Consider the following 20,447-nt stretch of genomic DNA (forward strand, 5'->3'; position numbering starts at 1 on the left):
TTCACATGCACATGTGCAAACACACACACACACACACACACACACACACACACACACACAGAGCTGAACTATGTTTCCAGAGTTCAGTGAAGGAAACACTTTTTCACTGGTAAGTGTAACATTTTCAAAGAGATGAATCAGAAAATTTAGGAAAGATTTAACCCCATTTTGCAGATATTATCAATCATATTCTGTGGGGGCTAAGAAGGGTAGATGATTAAACAGTATTCTCTAAATGGCAAGAGACTATTTTTCTCTACATTTCAAGTCTGGAAGTCATCAGCAAGGAATCCATAGAGCAGGCAAGAAGGTACCTGAAATCTCCATCAGGGAAATACCACAATATGGTGTGTCTGCCCTGCAGCTAAAATGATTCCCAGGCAGACACTACATGGCAATCACATCATCACGATAGTTGTACCCAAGAAAGCAGTTTACAAAACAAGCACCAAACAACTGGGAATAATTTTCATCACAATCTGCAAACTTTAGCCTGAATAATGAAATTTAATCATCAAAAATATTAAATAGTAGAGTTCCAAATAATAGGATGACCCAAGTTATCTTTGCACATTTTCTTTAAAAGCTGGTCATATTGGCACTTAAAAAAATAAATCAGAAAATAACATGGCTTCAAGTGGACAAATAAATATGAATTTTAAAGAAAGACTTTGCATTATCTATTGCTTTCCTCTTGATTTGGTTTCATTGATAATTTCTCCCCAAGTTTTCTAATAAGTTCTGCCAAGTCTTCTGAATTTTGAGTTTTTTCTTCAAGAAGTTCATAGCGGAGACTTGAGATGTCCTGTTTAATTTCCTTCAGTTCCCCTTTGCAAAACAAGAGTGATAAGAAGTCACTTGTAAATATGTAATTCAGAGAAACTAGTGATTCTGGGATAGATTGAAATCAGCCTTAATGCCACACACATCTGTATTTTGAATCCTTTCAAAAGTAATCACTTTTTAATGGGGGCAGGTTTCTATTTTCTCCGCTCAGTATTTTGGTTAGTGAAAAGATTATAGAGAAAACTTACAACGTAGTCCTCCTGAAGTCAGTGGAAGGGAAATATTGGTGGCAAATGTTACAGGGTTTGGGGGCAATGGACCCTTACTATCCCCAACCACTTCCTTCTCCGTCCAAGCCCCCCACGGTTCTAACACAGTTCGCTCTCCCTATCCTCGGGTTTTATGTGTGCAGAGGCAGAGGATAGACTGTAGTAGTTACTTCATTTTATATAAGGGACTTGGGCACCCATGGATTTTGGTATCCACACAGGTCCTGGAACCAACTTTCCCCGAATACCAAGAGATGACTGTAGTTCCTTATCTAGCAAGTGGCATCTGCCCCCAACTGCAGAGAAATAGCCTATTTCCCCAGTATGTAGCAGTACTGATGGTTGGCGAGATCCTGTCTTCTCCTGTTGAAGCTCACCCTTCCCACGCCCATCTCTCCAGCTCTCCCTCAGCTCTGCTTCAGGCCCCAGGTCCTGGCTCATGCTCAGGGTCTGACTTGTCCCTGTGTTCAACTCACCTTCATTCACTTCATCACTCTCCTTATCTATCTGGGCTTGTAATACATATCTTTTAATGAGCCTCTTCATTATTTTCTAGACAGAGAAAAGAGAAATCCATCTTAGCTTTATGTTCATGATAAATCTCTCATTTGGAATAAGTTTCTGATTTTTTCTCTCAGAAATGATAGCTATGAAAGATTAAGATGATTTATCTGGTAGGGGATGCATACTATCTCCAGATTTTAAAAGTAATATTCACATCACCAGGACTAATGACTCAAAAGTTAATTCTTGATAAAAGAATAAGTTCAGTGCAAACATCTAATCCTTGATGTTCATTGCTTGTATTTTACTTGAAAGTGTTAGAACAAGACACAGCCTTAACAGCTGGGCAGGTCAGAGGTGTGCACTTCTGCACGTGGAAATGGAAAGTTAAGCAAATGTGCCCTCATTTATGGCTTTTCCCCTGCATTACAAAGAAATGGAGCCAGTTTTGATTTTATACTTGCTAATAATTTAGGAATGGCTAGCTTCGATGTAATAATATTTCTCCAGCACTTGAGCTTCCACCATGAGGATATTGCTTTTACTATGTACTTTTCATAAAAAGTAAGAGGCTCAGCAAGTATGCAGGAAGTCCTGGGTGGATATATAGCTAAACCAAATCTTACTACCTAAACCCTAAACTAAACGATAGTCAAATCCCACTTTCAAGAACTTATCTTAATGATGTAATTAGGTACATGGACAAGTATGTTCATAGTAGTCTTACTTATAATAGTGAAAAAAAATCTTAAATGTCCATCAATAGAGGATTATTTATTTGTACAAATGAATATAGTACATCCATTAAAATTAATATGAATATATGTTTTGTGAAGTGAAAAACTATTATTCATTATATAAGTCTTGTTAACTCATTTATATAATATTACATATACATTTCTATAATAATATTAAAATATATGTAAAATTATATACATACATATAATCATCTGGAAGAATATTCACGAACAGTAAGTAGTCTTTACTTCTCAGTGGTGGGGATTTTTACTCTCTTCTTTATGTTTTTTGTAAGATAGACTTTTTTTTTTTTTTTTTTTTTTTTTTTTTTTTTTTTTTTAAGACTTTATATAGTTAGGACAACAATTCTACTCAAATCGATATATAGATTCAACACAGTCACAGTTTTGGAATACACAATCAATTCTAAAATTTATATGGAAAGGCAAAGAAACAGAACAACCCAAACAACTTGGAAAAGAACAACAATGGAGAATTCACATTAGTAAGATAGGCTTTTTACAATAAACATGTAGGCTCTAAGTTCCATGATGGGAAGACTTCATCTATTTCGTTCACTTCTATATCTCTAGTACTTAGAAAGTGCATGGTATGTGGTAGTTACTCAATAAATATTTTTTTGAATTAGTGTATTATTTTTATATTGAGAAAAATATCATAACAGTTCATTTTCATTTAAATAATCACATAGTTTGAGTTTCTAAATATTACAAAAAACTAGTCTTATTTCTTTAAAAATTCATGCTTACCTGATATTGTCTTGGAGGATTATTGAAACTGTTTAACTGGAAATCTTCTGAACTTCTTAAGCTTGATTGTTTACTGTGTCCAAACTGTATTTTGAAAAGAATTAGAAATTGATTATCATTTAATTTTTTTTCAATGTGATGATATTTATCTCATAGCTATATATGTGAGCTAAGTCTCATATATATAAATAATCTTTTCTATATGTATAGTGCCATTTTAACTTAATTTGCTTAATATTCTGTCTTCCAAGACAAATCATAGACACTTTAGGTGTGTTCAGCCTCTCAGTGTCTATTAGAGGTTGTCTGAGGACACTCTTAGACTTTGTGGCTATCAATCATTTTGTCATGAGAGTCATGTTTTAACATTCCCACAGATACACCCTTGGTGGAGGAAGAGACAAACAAGTTGAGAAAATAATGGTGGTGATCTCAGAAGTCCATTGATGAGGGATCCACAGTCCAGCATGATTGACTACACCATCCACACCTGCAGTAGAGACTGTGATAAGACTCCTGAAGAAACACCAGGGTAAGACTTTGTTGTAGGAGAGGATTCAGGTGCCAAGAAAGCACTAATAAACCATTTGAATTTTAGGATATATATATAGTATCCTATCTGGGCAGCACTTTTCAAATAATACATTTGCTTGAATAGGAAAATAACAAGGAAGGTAATCTGCAAGACAGATGGTAAAGTACCATATTAACATTCTAAGAGGATGATTAAAAACCTCTTTAAGGCATTTTCTAAAGAGAAAACATGGTTTTACAAAGAAATAAGTAGGAGGAATTGAGCAAAATACAGCATCTCCAAATATATATTTTTGGGGGTGCAAAACTCTTTTCCAGGGGAAAAGAAACTTCAAGACTATCTACTAAGACAGCCATGATTTATATTTCCCAATGACATCTAAGTTGCTACAGGTAAAGCTCAATGAGACTCAGTTAAAATCCTTGACTTAACTTCAATGCATTGATGCTTTAAATGGCCACATGCTGAATTCAAGCAGCTATGCACACATTTATCCATTAAACAGGTATGTGTAATTGACCTCTATATGTAAGGTGCTCTGCTATGTTCTGAGTATTTAATGAATAACATAAATAACTATGATCTAGCTGAGTTATAATAATAGGAAAAGTATGGCAAGGCTGACAAGATTCATATTCATTGTGAAGGTATTGTTTAGATAGCATCCTTTTCCATATAGCTATTTGCCTCTTTCTTTCACCCTCTCTAATAATGTCAGCAAAATGTCCATATTTTTTTTAACTTTATATTAACTTTTAAAAAATTAAGGTAAAATTTTACAATTGACCAAATTAACCAGAGAGGCAGCTTGGGCTCTGTAGAAGAGCACCTGACAGAAACCTGAAAACTCAAATCTGGCTCTGCCACAGGTTAGCTGTGGGATACTAGGTGAGAAGCTGAAACACTACAATCTCTTCTGACAGTGAAGAGAATGCCCTAGTTGACCTCTATAGTCCTTCAAGTCCTACTAATTTATGAATTTGTGAAACAAATGCAAACTTCAACATATTTTAATAATATTTTAATATTTATTTTCAAATTACATAATCATTTATTTTTATAATATTATAAAATATAATGATATTTAATATATTAGATATGATTCCTGGATTTCAAACTATGATTTATGCTTTAAAGACATCATTAAACATGATGACCAGAGTCATCACTTCCATCCCCCAGTTTTTATGATAAAGCATGGAGAGTGAGGACAGGTTCATAATCAGGCAAAGGGAATCTTTGTGTGCATCACGTCCATCTCTTCATGAATGCACAGCCTCATGGTGGCAAATCATTAATTTGATGTCTCCTTCTTTTGTTAGAGGCCACTAACACATCCAGATGGTGTTCATGGAAAAAAGAAAGTGAAAAATTATACTTCTTTGAAAGTTTTTTAGAGATGAATGTGTGGACCTTAATACTCGTTGTGCCGGTCATTCCAAATTAAGGCAGCTCCACAGCCCACCATGCCTATAGCAATAATCCTTTTTTGTAAACTTAATATTATATTAACACTATGCAGGCTTTTTTTCATTTGCTCTTTCCTAATTTAAGGTTTGTTATTGCCAATTCCTGAAACACTCTTCCTGGCTCTTTACCTGTCTGACTTGCTTTGTCTGATCCTCTGGAGTTTAGCTCAACACATAAGCTCCTCAAATGGCTTTCTCTGCCTACCCCATGAATATAGATCTTGAGCAAGCTAGGCCTTTTGTACCCTTCATAACGTGCTTCACAATTGCTAATTACTTTATTCACTGGCTTGTTTACATGGTTATTCTCTACATTCTCCTGGGCTCTACAGAAGGAGGGACTTTGTTTAGTTTATTTCAGTGCCTTAAGAGCCATCACTGTCCGGCAGATGGTAAGTGCTCAAAAGTTGTTGGTTGGTGAAATGAATGAAGGGAGAAGTGCTTTCGGGTAACTAATAGAGTTCACCTGGTTTCTGGACAACTTGCTATGCAAGACGTGTACAATATAGGTTCGTGAACCAACTGGCTGCAGCTCAGCCACACAGGAAAGATAAATCTGAAACATGGTTTTAAGGTCTGAGGCAGATGACTTAAAAATTAATACCCTGGATGACACAGAAGAGGTAACAGTACCAGGAAAGCCAGAAAACAGTTTTCTGTTCATTTGAGAATGGGTATAATTGTAGATTTTCCGGATTGTAGATCTTAACATGTCAATGACTGCAGCTACAGTGTGTCGTACAGTTTTATAACACACAGTTCCTCTTTGCATGCACCCAATAGGTAGAGTCTGGGATTTCTCAACTGCAACATTTTTGACACTTTGGGCTGGGTAATTCTTTATTGTGGGGGGCTTCCAGTACATTGTACAATGTTTACCAGCACCTATGGCCTTGACACCCTAGATGCCAATAACAGTTCCCCTCTCTAGTTGTGACAACCAAAAAAGTCTCCAGGTATTACAAATGCACCCTGGATTGCTGGTAGTGTGGAATCAAAATTACCTCTCAGTGGGAACCACTAGTATAGTTAAATGGTATATGACTAAATGGTTACAAATTCATTTGGATCACTTTTATGTGAAGAGTTTTGCTCTAAATCTGAAGTATGAATTTGGATGCAAATATAACATTTGTTTAGCAAAAATTTCTAAACAGTTTCTGATATACAGTAGGTATTCAACAAATACATGTTTAAAAATTTAATAACACAAAGGAGTAATATGTAAGAAGAAACTTACCCAATGGTGCAAAGAAGCATTATTACCACTTGGTGGCAGAAAATTCTAATTTATATTTGTTTTGATGTACAGCTACTAAAATAGATTGGGAAGTCAAGGGAATTCAGTTGGCAATATGAATAACATTTAAACCTTAGTGATTTGGACATTTATAGATGGCACTTACGCATAATGTGATGGGAGTGGGAAAGGGGAGCTTGTTGAGTAGAAGCAGGAAGGACTGGGTGTAAGCTTTCTTCCTGTCTAATGCAAATACACACTCCGATTCTGAATAAAGCACTGCCTGTCCTTTTTTTTCCCCATACCCTCTACTGCATTTCCTGCATTCTTTATGTTTCTTTTTTTTTTAATCCTAGTAATTAGTTTGATATTAGCATTTCTTATCTTGCTGCAGCTTCATTGTAGGATTAGAGTGAGGAACACTAAATAACTTGTTTGCTATTCATTAAGAATAACAAGTAAGCCTCAGGCTTGGGAATTTTTTATGTTGTTGGACATAGTACTAGGAGTCAGTCTCCCATTCCCCACACTGAGGGGTCTGAGGCAGGGATCAAAGCAATGAACTGAAAATGTAGAGGAAATATGATCAGTCAGCAGGGGGTGCACATATGACATGAAACCATGTGGTACAGTGCTTGTAAAAGCTCTTGCTTGAAATCAAACAGATATGGATTTGAATTCTGGCTCTGTCATGTGTCTGAAGTGGGACTTTGAGCAAGTCATTTCACCTCTGTTAATCTAAGGTTTCTCATGTATAAAATAGGGAAAATAATATTAACTATCTTCTAGAACTAATATGAGGATTAAAGAGATAAGGTGTGTAGAATGAGTAGCTTGACATAGTAGATGTTGTACAAGTGTCAACAGCTATTATTATTGTACAGAAGGATAAGTATCTACTATGTGGCTTTAGGCCTATTTCATGGTTAGTTTTAATCTGCTCTATTTCTTTTGGAGACACTTTGCTGAATATTGCTTTTTACTGATGTGTTCATGTCCATGACTAAGTCATTCAGGGAATGAAATACTCAGTGATTCCCATACCCAGATGAGCATTAGAATCTCCTAAGTACTTATTAAAATACACATTTCCAGGCCCCATGGCCAGCGATTTTACCTCTATAGACCTAGAGAAGAGGATGGGTAATTTGTACAAATTCATCTGGTGAAGTGACCCTGGTGATAGTAACAAATTGGAACCACTACATTATACAACTCGTTCATCAGATGACTAAAAAGAAAGCCCCTGACCTAATTAGAAGCTAAAGGACATAATTTCTGGATATGTAACTGATAAAAAAAAAAAAATCTCCACATCTCATTCAATCCAGTACAGAATGGACCCAAAATCCTAAAATAACATCTACGCTCCATACTGGCCTATGGTCCATGGCATGTAAAACCTGCTCTGAAACTGACAACTTGAAGGGGATCTGTTCTAGAGCTGGAACAGAGAAAATATTCAATAAGTTATTTGGCATTTTCAGGTTTACACATGTAATACAGTATGGCAGAGACTGAATATTAATGTATGCTGTCCTTTCAGACTATATGTCCGAAAAGCTAATGCTAACCATCAAAGTCAGTGATACTTGGAGCTGAAGGAGATGATTAAAGATAATAAATAGATATGCTAAAAAGTATTTTTATATGGCTCATCTGACTGATTTATATAGTGTCTGTGGAGCAGATGTGAAGGAAGCAGATGTGAAGGAGGTTTTGTGCGACCTAACCACTTTAACTTTCAAGGAGCCAAGAAAGAAGACCCCAGCAAAATAGAAACTTAACTGTGCCATTTTAGACATAGACTTTATGAAAAAGAATGAGCAAAAGCCATGCAAATGGGTTAGGGAAAACACACAGCAGCAACAGGCAAAACTGATTGGAACTATAAATGGTTGCTTTAAAAAACATTTTCTCAGGAATATAGTTAATGTATCAAGCAAAAGCAAGCTATGTGAAATATGTCTCAGTTTTGTTCACCACAATTTTAAATGGTAAGGGAAAATAGACACTTGTGTTGATTTGGTCCTCTAGGAATCAAATGCCAAGACAAAGTGAGAAATATGAGATGTATTCAGAATTATGCCTGTGAAAGATAATGGGAAGTGGCAGCAGAAGGCATAAAAAGCTCCCAGACCGTGAGGCGTGGCTCACCTGGGAAAGAGGGAAAAGTAATAAGATTGTCTGAGAAAGTCAGCCAGCCCAACGGGGAGCTGCGGTGCAGAGTGCCCCAAGAGAGGTCCTGTGTTGGCTTGAACTGTCCGGGACCTAAAGAGCATGGCCATGGCGGGAAAGCTGAGGGGACCCCAAAGATGCTGCAGCTGGAGGCTGTCAGCTGACCGAACTCCTTGAAGCAGGCTCTCTCGAAAGAAAATATGAGCCGTACATTCCCATGGCTGCCACAATAAACAGTCTCTCAAAAGGGTCTCTAGAAGGTTCAGCTGACATTGTAATCAACATTTTATTGATCTACCACTGTGATCAGATACCAGAGGCTTCGTATTGCTCTTAAAGAATTTGCTTTCACCTGGGATTGAAATATCTGCTATCGGAAAGTGTAGAGTAATCCAAGCCATGTTTAAAAAATATAAAATGTATTTTCCAGATGATTAAAACAAATTTTAAGTTTCCACATTTTTTGAGAAACTCTAAAGAAAATAAAATTATTTGATTTGAAAGACACTATAGTTTCTATCGTAAAGAAAAAAAGGCATAAAAGGCATGTTGATCCCCCTTGAATTTTTCTCATATTTGTCCAACGCTTTATTGTTATCATGCATTCATCATACTTTCAGCACAAGTAATTTCTTACTGGAAAACTATAAAATCCAACTCACACTGACCTATTTTTGAAAAATTTTTTATTGAGTTATTCATAACCAAATAACAAAAAGCTGCTTCTTTATAACAAGTACTTCACTATTTGTATAATAGTGTTTGTGATTTACAAAGCATCAACTGAACCCTCTCAACAATTTTGTGTGATGGGCTGTACAACTTGATCATTCCTATTTTGTAGATGAGGAAATTAAGGTTCAGAGAAGTCAAACGAATTGCTAAAGGGGCAGAGATAAGATGAGATCCCAATCTTCTGACTACTTGGTTCAATAATCTAGCTATATCAATACTATATCAATACATAAGACTATTCCTATTTTGTTGGAGGAGGTAACTTACTTGGCTTAAACACAAAACAAAATAGCATCCCTCCTTGGCATTTGTGTCCCATTGGGGTGGCCCTGTAGTAGAGTTCTGGCTAATGAGATATAATAACAGAAATTGTTGGGAGGCATCTCTGAGGGTGATTCAGCTAGGGGCCCACTTTTCCTTTGCCCCATTCCTTCTTCATGCCTGAAAAGTGGGTGTGATGTCTGGAGGTGAAGGTGTCATCTTGCATCTGACTATGACAAAAAAATCCAGGAAAATCACAGAGACTCACTCCTGGCAACAGTCCTGTACTGCCAACTCTGGAGAGTTAAATGAGAGGGGGAAAAACAACTGTCTTGTTGAAAACACTGTGATATGTGCAACTGAATGCTAGTCCCACCTGATACACTGTCCTTCTAATGAATTCTCTCATAATTTCCCTCAGCAACACGCATTTATTGTACCCCTACTATGTGCCTGCTGCCAGAATGAAGCAAAAGTCCTCAGCATCAGGGATTTTGCCACTCCAAATTACGGAGCTGATGCAGCTCCAGGGTACATTGCTCATTATAAACTGGGCTGATGACAGGAGCCATTAAATTCTCAGGATGCCTTTTTGTGACAGCTTCTTGATTACTGACAAATAATGCAGCTCTGTTAGGTGTGCATAATCTCCACCTGAGCTGCCGAGAATTAAGTTAATTATATCTCCATCAGGTCCTTATTGTTTCAATTTTCCCTTCTTTACATCAAAATTTCTATATTCCATCACCCATAAGTACCCCAATATACTTGTTTACTATCTGTCTTAAACAGCCATGTAATTCTTTTTGCTGATTAACAGGACACAGGCTTATTTTTACTTCTCAATAACAGATTCTTTGAGCATTGTTAAATTGTTAATTCTTTAATGTGTCTACTGTTTCTTGAAATTGCTTCTGAACATCTGTCCTTTTCTCTGAGTAGAAGGCCTGAACCTACTCGTGGCTTCATATTTTCAAATGTGATCTTACCTGTTTTTTGTCAAGTGATAATTTTGAAACGTCTTCATGACTTCCCAGAATTCCAAATTTCTTTTCTTCATTTCTCTTTTAAAGATAGAGAGTAAAATAAGTACAATCACTAATTTTACATTGGGAATTATAAAATGAATTTCACTCTTTCTTTATTCCATATTCTAAAAGCCATCTGGTCCAATTCTCCAGCAAGTTTCAATGAGAGAAACATATTCTTATTGAGGTCTTCCCTTTGGTGAGTACTTGGACATTTCCTTTTGGAGACTGAATTGTCTTGGGTTGCAGCTCTAATCACACCTGTAAACTACACACTTAATAACATTAAGTAAAGTGAGGGAAAATTTTGCCACTCAACACACTGAGTTCTGTAATTTATACATTTGGGAGAGCACCAAAGATGGCATATTTTTCCAAAATTCCTATACAAAATAATGATAATACATTTAAAGAGGGCTTTAGAATTCTCAAAGCACTTTTACATATTTATCTGATTTGATTTTCATGATGTAGATGCAATTTTTATTCCCATATTACAGTTGAGGAAATTGGAACTCTGGGAGCTTAACTTGAGAATCTCACATAGTAAGTAGCAAATCATTCAATAATAGAATCTTATAGCTGCAAGGAACTTTTACAATCATTTGGCTCAGTTGCCCACCAGTGTAGGAAAACCTATAAATTCCTAATGTTTGTCAGCCAACATTTATTGATTACTTGCAATGATGGGGAGCTCACTATTTCACAAGACAGCCCACCACTCTGTTGGGCAGACCTGGTTGTTACAAATTTTATTTACAAAGAACTAAAAATGAACTATTTGCAACTTTTGCCCATTGCCTCTCTTCCTATTTTTGAAGAGAAAATTAAATGTGCTTCCTCATTAAAATTGGGAATTGGAAGTGGCCAGCTCCTTCACGTCCCCATAATATGACACCATATCCACACCTGTTCCCTTCCTGGCCCTCCTCCTCTGGAGGCATCTAGTCCCTCAGTGCTCCTTCTGGATATAGAGTTCTGTCCCCTGCAGAGCTCCCTGCTGAGAGTAACCTCCCCACCCCCATGCATTCCACACAGCATTCCACATGCTCCACACATTTCTAAACCCACTGTGATTGTTCTACTCCTTCATCTAAGCACTAGACCTCTTCTCTTTAATGGAGTCTTAAGATGGTACTACCTCATGGGATTACTGTTTCCAATTAGTCTCCTTAAATATTTCTTTCTTGAACTACTTAATGCCAAACCTGGTCTCCCATATTACATGTGAGCAATTGATTTCTGAACTTTTCAATGTAGGACTTACTTGTCTGTCAGATTCCCCCAAGTAATAATCAGCTAGCTGTATAAATTGAACATGCAAAAAATTGAAGCTGTATAAATTGAGGTATATAAATATACCTAGCTGTATAAATTGAAGGTGAAGTGAGGGACGTGTAGCTACAACAGCAAAAATGGGGCCCAGAATAGCTCTCCCTTTCAGTACCCACTCCAGATAATGTAGTACATTATTTTAGTTACATTTCATGAATTTTTCTTATATTTTTAAGCAGAAATGTCCAGTGTTCTCCTAATAAACAGACACAAGACAAAGGACTTCTCTGAGCTAAGTGACTACATTTGGGAATGGATGGACACATCATCACAGACTGCTTCTTTATAAGGGATGTGGCACAGTGGTTATAATGGTCTCAGCATTTAAAAATATAATTTTAAATTATCAATCAAATCACCTTGTTCATTTCCACATCCTCCTGGAAACCTTTTTTATGGCCCTGGAACAGCTCAGAAATCCATTTTTTAAGCCTCAGTAGGAGATAAAACAGGGACTTTGGACTTGGCACCAGGTTGAAGGGAACAGGAAGAGTTCTTCCCTCCTCAAAGTAGGAAAACCAAAGTTTGGCCCTTGCAAATTTCCACTCCACATCAGCATCATCCTATACAAATACATATGACAGTTCAGCAAGGAAATGAGTAAAAAGAATTACTGGGATGCTTCTAACATTGCGTGACTAGATGGAAGTAATGATGCCTACAACACTCTCAGACCCCAAAGACCACTCCAAGATATTTTCAAAAATGTTAAGGTATACTATTCACACACTCTTTCCTAAATCTTTCTAAAATTTTATCAGGCTTATAGATCTATAGTTCTCAAAACTTGCATGTGTTTATAAATACGTTGAAAGATATAAATGCATTTTCCTACATTCTAGAAAACACTATGAAAAATTATTCACTTTTTTATTCTGCAACAGATCACTACTTTGATTAATTTGGGAGACAGACCAAGATTTCTGGAATAAAGATGTATACTATCACTCTGAGTTTGAGAAAGGGTCAATTCTGAACATCACTCAAAACAAGATTTGGGGGCTTCCCTGGTGGCGCAGTGGTTGAGAGTCCGCCTGCCGATGCAGGGGACACGGGTTCATGCCCCGGTCCGGGAGGATCTCACATGCCACGGAGCGGCTGGGCCCATGAGCCATGGCCGCTGAGCCTGCGTGTCCAGAGCCTGTGCTCCACAACGGGAGAGGCCACGACAGTGAGAGTCCCACGTACCGCAAAAAAAAAAAAAAACAAGATTTGGAGAATAGTGGTATTCGGAAGCAATAATTTTTAAAATAAAGTATAAATTCATGCTGATATAGTATTTCTAAAGAGTTTGTAAATAATAACAAATCACACAACATTTCTCATCCTTACGCCTTACTATCCCACCACACCCACAGATATTGTGTTTGGAAGCAAAGCATTAAAATTTTCTAGATTCCTGTATATAAAGTATACAAAAGTATAGATATTCTCTACAGTATATACAGTATATAAAGAAGTATGTAAAAAGGGAAAGAACAGATGGAAAGCAGTCTATACTGTCGCCACCAATGCTGAGTTGATCCCTGGAAGAGTTAAATCATGTAGCACATAATATACAAATGTATAGAGATTATACCTCAATTTCCTGGAATGAACTGTTGATCATTGCAATTAACATATTTAGCAAAACAATGACCATTGTAACATTATAGACTCCATAAAGAACATAACCGATGTTTTCAATGAATTTGTGATTATAGTTGATGACCACTGATTTCACTTCAGAAAGTCCAAATATAGCCCAAAACAGTGTCTTAAAACTCTCTTCCACTCTGGTGAAAAAGAAGGAGAGAAAGGAAATGATAAAGTGTACAAATAAACAAAAAAGGTACCATAATAAAAGTGAGTTGATTTAGTGTCTTTGAAAGTTATTAGATATTCATGAGAAAACTCTTTACTTCCCTGAGCCTCGTTTTTCTTTTCTGTAAAATGGGTACAATAATTATTTATTTCTAGGGTTGTTGCAAGGATGAGGAAATATTGTGTACATGAAGCACATAGCTCACTATCTGGAACATAATAAGCACTCAGTAAATGCTAGCAGAATTACATAACCACAGATATTAACATTTAAATAATCCATAGTTTTGGCAATGGAAGTGTTAAATGTATTACTTAATAAAAGATAATGCTATCTGTTAGAGTCCTTTTGGGTTTCCTGCTCATCTATACTTCCACTAATTTCCAATAAAAAGATTACAATAGTATGTGTCTTAAGGTATCTTAAGGAAAATATGACAATATAAATACAGTCAATGTTACCAAAATCACTGACATGTCTTACGTAGGAATTTCAATGCTTTAGGCATAATTATTGACCTTAAACTAAGTCCCTCTGCTTAGCCCAAGTGGTTTAATTTCTCTCATAAACTGAACTTTACAGGAATATGGGTAATAGGTTATGCTTCAGTCAATACTTATTGTAACACTGAATACCTAACATTTGAATAATGTATTCCAAACACACTTTATAAAAAACATGTGTGTCTATGGTGAACATAAGTTAACACTCTTGTCACTTGATAAATTGGATTGTCTCAGTGATAAGATCCAACAAATTGAATTAGGAAGCAGCTGTTCTCATAGTCAGCATCCCAGGAGTCTGTAGTAAGCAGAAGGACACAGCAGTGAAGAGCACAGATGCTACAGAGGACAAGGGACTATGTCCTGGCTTTTCTACCTATTAGCAGCTATGCAGTGTTCAGCACATCATTTAACTTTTCTGAACTTCAGTTTCCTTTTTTTTTCTGAAACAGAGATAGTAAAATGATGTGTGTGAGGTAGTTCTTAGCCTTAAAAATGTTAGCTATAATTACTTAATATTATGGAGGTTGCCTACATTATTGAGTTCTTCCAACCCATTTTAAAATCCTCTCATTTTGCTAAAGAGTAACTGGAGATGAAATATTTACCAAAACATTATTTATGCCATGGATGCATATGAACACTGTTAAGCTAACATTTATTTAATCGATGATCTCCATGATCAAAATATCTGAAAGCACATACGTTGTGAAGGCTTCGTTTTGCTTTGCACCAATGTAGTAGGAATAGAGGTTGAACATTCCAATCATAAAGGCCACAAACACCATGATGAATATGACCATGAACTTGAAGATGTCTTTCACTGTTCTTCCAAGTGATATCTGCAGAGGTCCAAAGCTTTCATTTGCTGGTAAAATGTAGGCTATTCTGGAGAAACTTAAAACTACAGCAATTGCATAAAGACCTTCAGATATAATTTGAGGATCAGAGGGGTCCCACTTTATCCTGGCTAGGAGAAAGAAAAGACAAGAGTTATGGTGAGTTTATTTAAGTTTTTTACTTAGGTAACTTCTTTTCTGGGGTAGAAATAAAATTACATTAGCAATCCAGTTCCTGATGGAAGTCTCTTATCTTTAAGGACTTCTTTAAGTGTCAGGTGTATTTGAGCTTCTGAATTTACTGAGAAAATTACCCTCCTGGTTTGCTGGATGTTTTCCATAGGGTATAGCATAATGGTTAAAAGTACATATATATATGGAATCTAAAAAAAAAAAAAAAATGGTCATGAAGGACCTAGGGGCAAGACAGGAATAAAGACGCAGACCTACTAGAGAATGGATTTGAGGACACGGGAAAGGCGAAGGGTAAGCTGGGACAAAGTGAGAGAGTGGCATGGACATATATACACTACCAAATGTAAAATAGATAGCTAGTGGGAAGCAGCTGCATAGCACAGGGAGATCAGCTTGGTGCTTTGTGACCAGCTAGAAGGGTGGGATAGGGAGGGTGGGAGGCAGGGAGACGCAAGAGGGAGGGGATATGGGGATATATGTATATGTATAACTGATTCTCTTTGTTATGAAGCAGAAACTAACACACCACTGTAAAGCAATTATACTCCAATAAAAATGTTAAAAAAAAAGAAAGAGTACAAACTGTGGACTCAGCATATGTAAAAATTCCAATATCTACCTGTCTATCTATCTATCTATCTACCTAAAGTCAGCTGGAAGAACTGGTACAAATTACTTATCTTAGTTTTATTTTCGCATCTTTAAAAATGAGATAATACTGCTTCTACTTCTGTCATCTGTTGTGAGAATCCAGTAAGTCAACATACATTCAGCGTTTAGAAACTGCTTGGCACTAACTAAATGATAACATTTACTATTTAATCTTAAACTATAATAAAAGAAAAAAAGGCCCTAAATAAATTATACCATTATTTAATCTTAAATTGTAATTACACTATAATGTAATTTGGGGCTTCTGGAGTTATTTAAACTTACTAAAGTAATTTATATTGGTCACTCAAGTCTATTTTTATCATAAAAATGTAATAATTATTCACTTATGAATTTTTCTGGCATTATTACATCAGGTCATCAAAAACCTAATTAAGAAACCATTATGAAGAAAAGCAGTGTGTAGGAAAGAAGAAAAATATAATTATAAATTTGTATTTGCTTATTTGCTGAGAAGTGGAATCAGGAAAGGATACAGTAAACTAATAAAAGCAGTTTCCTTTTTTATAGCACTTTGAATATAAGTACAATATATAAATAGATAGTTCTGACTTTAAAATTCCATATAATAAAAATTTTTGTTATAAAAAATAATGGCTACATTCACTGTGCTGTACAATATATAAAAGCCTTACATTATGCACTAAAAGTTGTTAATTAAATATTAAAATAAATATTAAAAAAATAATGAAAAAAAATCCCTAAGTGATATAGCCAGTAAAATCCATAGAGATGTCAATTGACTGTTAACTGACATCTTATCAGAGGATTTGAAATAAGTATTCAAAGAGAATCTGTTTTCCCCACTCTAGGTTTCTACAAGGAGAGATTTTCCCTAAGCAAATAACTGAAACTATTTCTATCGCTTAGTCACTTTCCTCCTGGGGAGGTGGAATGACTTATCTGATTACTAAACTGGGGTGGAAACTGAGCGTACTTGGTTCAGCTCTGCCCTCTTTTTTCTTGAGAATTTTCCTCTGGTCTTCCATGGGGGAATCTCATATGATCAGACACTTGCTGCCATACCCCTCTTTGGGGAAGACTGCCCTGTCCATTGCTGTCCATACATCTGCCTAAGCCTGGGGTTCAATATTACTGAGCCGGCTGGCTAATAAACTCAGAATTATGTCATCCACCCTGAACTTTGTCAGTATTAGAGGTGATGATCTGGCCTCCGTGTTCACTTTTGGTTTTAACTCTCATCTAGTTTCAAAGACTGGGTGAGAAAAAGTGGTGTTATTTATTGGGGGCCCTCTAGAGCCTCCAATGATTCCTTTGCTTTCAAATAGTTTATATGCCTTAAATGGAAATAGTACTTAAATGTATACTATTTTTAATGCACAAGAGGAAAAAAATAAATCCAAGACATAATACAGGCATTCTCAGTGAAGTTTGGTGGTTAGCCAATTAATCCCAGAGATAAAGTGAGATGATTCTTGTGATTAAAAGAGGTTTCCAGCCAGAAGAAATATCAAGGGAAGAGGTAGAAAGCATGCTTCTTCAGATACAGATACTCTGAAGAAGCTGGAAACTGACCAACAATTCTATGAGAGCTGAGTAGTAATCAAGCTGTTACTGATGTGTACTTTTATAAGAAAATTCTGCATTTCATAAACTTATATTGACTGTGTCCTATAAACTCACCCAAATTGTAGTATTTCACATTGTCTCCCAATGTGACTTTTGTCAAATCCTTCAAAGTATCATTTGCATCAATGATGCTCTGGGCTTTAGAAGCATGCCAAAATGCCATGAATCTTGCAATGAATGATGCTGCAAAGATTGCCAACATTCCAAAATCAAGCATATTCCACAACTCAAACAAGTACTCCTTGGGGCCTTGAGTCCAAATTTCTTTACATTCAGTCCATATCATGCCTGTATTAGAAAGAGGTTAAAATATCAATTCAACTTCATTCCAGCCTTAGCTCTTCAATAAAACAAAATAAATTTGAAAGATCTCAGGCTGATATTCAAAACCCTTCAAAATTTGGCCTCATCCCACCCATCCAGCCATAATTATCTTGTCCCCACAAATCCTAGAGTCCAACAATATCAGTGCATTACCTTATAGCAATGTGACAAATTTCATCAAGGGCATTCAATCAACAAACATGATTTGATCCATTAATTCTATACATAAAAATACATTAATAAATGTTCATTGTAGGGTTCTTTATAACAATCAAACCATACAAACACACCCACATTCACACACTCAAAATAGAAGTAACCATGGGACTTCTACATATGGGATATTATGCAGCCATTTCATATGATATTTTAATTACCATGGGGTAGTGGCCACAGGAATGTACCTCCCAGACCTCCAACTACAGGAATTTAATTGGCCGTGGGCCTCAGCTATAGCATTCTGAAAACTACTGCCACTTTTGCCCTAAGGCCATGCTTCCCATGGGCTGCTCCCCAATAGTGACTGAAGGCAGTCCTTCTTCAGAGACATGGGACTCCTTTGATGGCTGACTTTGGCTCAAGGATTTCCTGACAGCCTTGTTAAACTTTCTTTAGACTGGATGGAGATCTAGGATACTTCTACCCTACTTTCCTTCCCTCAAGATTGGACTTGCATCCCAGTCTTACAGCCCTTGCAGCTCTCTTCAGTTCTCTTCCATTTTCTCTCATATGGAATTTCCTTAATAAAACTGTTGTACGTTAAATCCTGTCTTGCATATGCTTCTTGGAGGACCTGGACTAATACACATTGGAAAATGTTTATGTCATAAACATTCAAGCATGCTAAGTAAAAAATGTTATATATTGTAATGGCTTTATGTTTAAAACAAGCATAGTAAAAGACTAGAAGTAATTACAGGAACATATTAATAGTAGTTGTCTCTTGATGGTGGAATTATTAATAATGTTGCATATTCGCTCTAAAACTTAATGTGGTACTCAGGAAGGAGCATAGGTTTTGGAATTAGACTACCACAGATTTGAGACTTTGCTCTTTCACTTATTACCTGTGTAATCCTTGGCAACTTATTTAAACTTTCTAAAACTCAATTTGGAAAATGGGGATGATAGTAGTTTGTACCTACTTCACAGGATTGTTATGAGACTTAAATAACACATGTAAAATGCAAAGCACAGTGCGTGGCACTTGAAAAAATAACTAACATTGATTGAGCATTTACTATTTAAAGTTTCCTATGTCTGGCACATTTTCTTTTTTCATCTGAAAAATCTTACTTTATTAAAAAGAAGTTACTTTACCCCTATTATCTTTAGATCCCTATGCTCTGATGTCCCGCCTCCTCCTACAACCATCTGGAGAAGTACAAACCAAACTCCAACAGTCCATCAAAGCCTACCTCCATCAACAAGTCTCCATGGTCCCCTAGTTGAAATTAATCTTCTCCCCTTTCTCCTACCAAGCACCTTCCCCAAGTCCCCACATTTGTCATGAACCTTTATCATGACGTGCCATGTGAATGACTGTAGAGCCCTTCAGGGGTTTAAAAAAGCCATGGTATCTTCTCTTCCAACAGCTTACTATGTGGTTTTCTCAAAATGATCATTCACTGTAGCACACAACTTACTTATTTGGAATTATTACAAATTCAGAGGAGACTAGAATTGAATTCATATATACTTTAGTGGATCAGATTTAAAACAGGACACACTACATGTGTACACTCATGCACACATACGTGCATGCACACAACTATGAGCAGGGGTGAAAAAAATCTGAGGGCAGCCTTTTTTTGTGGTCCCTGGATTCCTGCCAGCTTCCTCAATAGGACAAAAGGATAGAGTAACTGAAGAATAGGAATTAAAGGGCGGTTTAAATTCATATCGTTTAGTTGTTTTCAAAGCTTCTCTCCTTCTTCCTCCCACTTCTCCATCTTCTAAGCTGTACAGTTTTTGGTAAAAAATGATATCTCACCAAAGCTTAAAAAATAAAACAGATACAGCGAACTCTTCTGTTTGAAGGAAGAGCTCCCGTCTTATTTCCCCTGTGGACCCCCAGGAGCTGCCAAGCATAGATTGAAATCCCCCATCTAGTCCAACTTCTCCAGCAAGCAGGGGACTTCTCCACAGGTTTGAGCCTCTTCTTGAATTCGTCCTGAATGACTACTTCTGAAGACGGCTCATCCCATTGTTGACTTTTTAGGAAGCATCCCTTCACTGTGGACCTGTTAGTGCTAATTCTGCCCTTGAGAGAAGAGAATGAGTCTGCTCTCTCTGCCTTTAAATTTCTTAAAACAAAACAGAATAAAACAAAGCACAAACACCTGTGCACTCATTAAATCTATGCTTCTACAGCAGAGGCACGTTTCTCACAAAGCTAATAAAATTTAAACTTCAAGATGCCTTATCTGCCCAGGCTCCTCCTAGGGCTCTGTTTTGTCTTCTTTTTCTCTAAATGGGGCCCTCCAAATAACTAAACTTCAGGCTCCACAATCCCGGGGTTCTGCCCTACCTCCACACTCCAGAGTAAGCTTCCCCAGTTCCCACAAGTGCTGTTCCCTGGAAGAGCCACTCCCTTTTCTGGTTGCTTTCAATTTGGGATGCTCCCTAGTTTGCCAGTTGCCTGCAGATGGGATGTGGCCAGAGTGTGGAGC

The 20,447-nt window shown here is 36.7% G+C and overlaps 1 protein-coding gene across 3 annotated transcripts in view; it reads right to left on the reverse strand.

Annotated features, from left to right (window-relative positions):
* Positions 1–412: 412 nt before the first annotated feature.
* The window catches only part of TRPC6 (transient receptor potential cation channel subfamily C member 6), a 112,467-nt gene continuing 92,432 nt past the window's right edge, over positions 413–20,447 (reverse strand). For 2 of the 3 annotated variants that reach the window (XM_007448548.1, XM_007448547.1), the window contains 8 exons: positions 17,506–17,739; positions 14,861–15,125; positions 13,428–13,623; positions 12,208–12,411; positions 10,475–10,549; positions 3,068–3,151; positions 1,532–1,607; positions 677–828 (listed from right to left, as the gene is read on the reverse strand). In XM_007448548.1, coding sequence (XP_007448610.1) covers positions 677–828; positions 1,532–1,607; positions 3,068–3,151; positions 10,475–10,549; positions 12,208–12,411; positions 13,428–13,623; positions 14,861–15,125; positions 17,506–17,739 — 1,286 coding nt within the window. Of the gene's footprint in view, positions 829–1,531; positions 1,608–3,067; positions 3,152–10,474; positions 10,550–12,207; positions 12,412–13,427; positions 13,624–14,860; positions 15,126–17,505; positions 17,740–20,447 lie in introns of all 3 variants that reach the window. The other variant, XM_007448546.1, reaches the window with a different exon arrangement.

The sequence above is a fragment of the Lipotes vexillifer genome, unplaced genomic scaffold (genome assembly GCF_000442215.2).
Source record: "Lipotes vexillifer unplaced genomic scaffold, Lipotes_vexillifer_v1.1 scaffold593, whole genome shotgun sequence".
NCBI classification, from domain to species: Eukaryota; Metazoa; Chordata; class Mammalia; order Artiodactyla; family Lipotidae; genus Lipotes; species Lipotes vexillifer.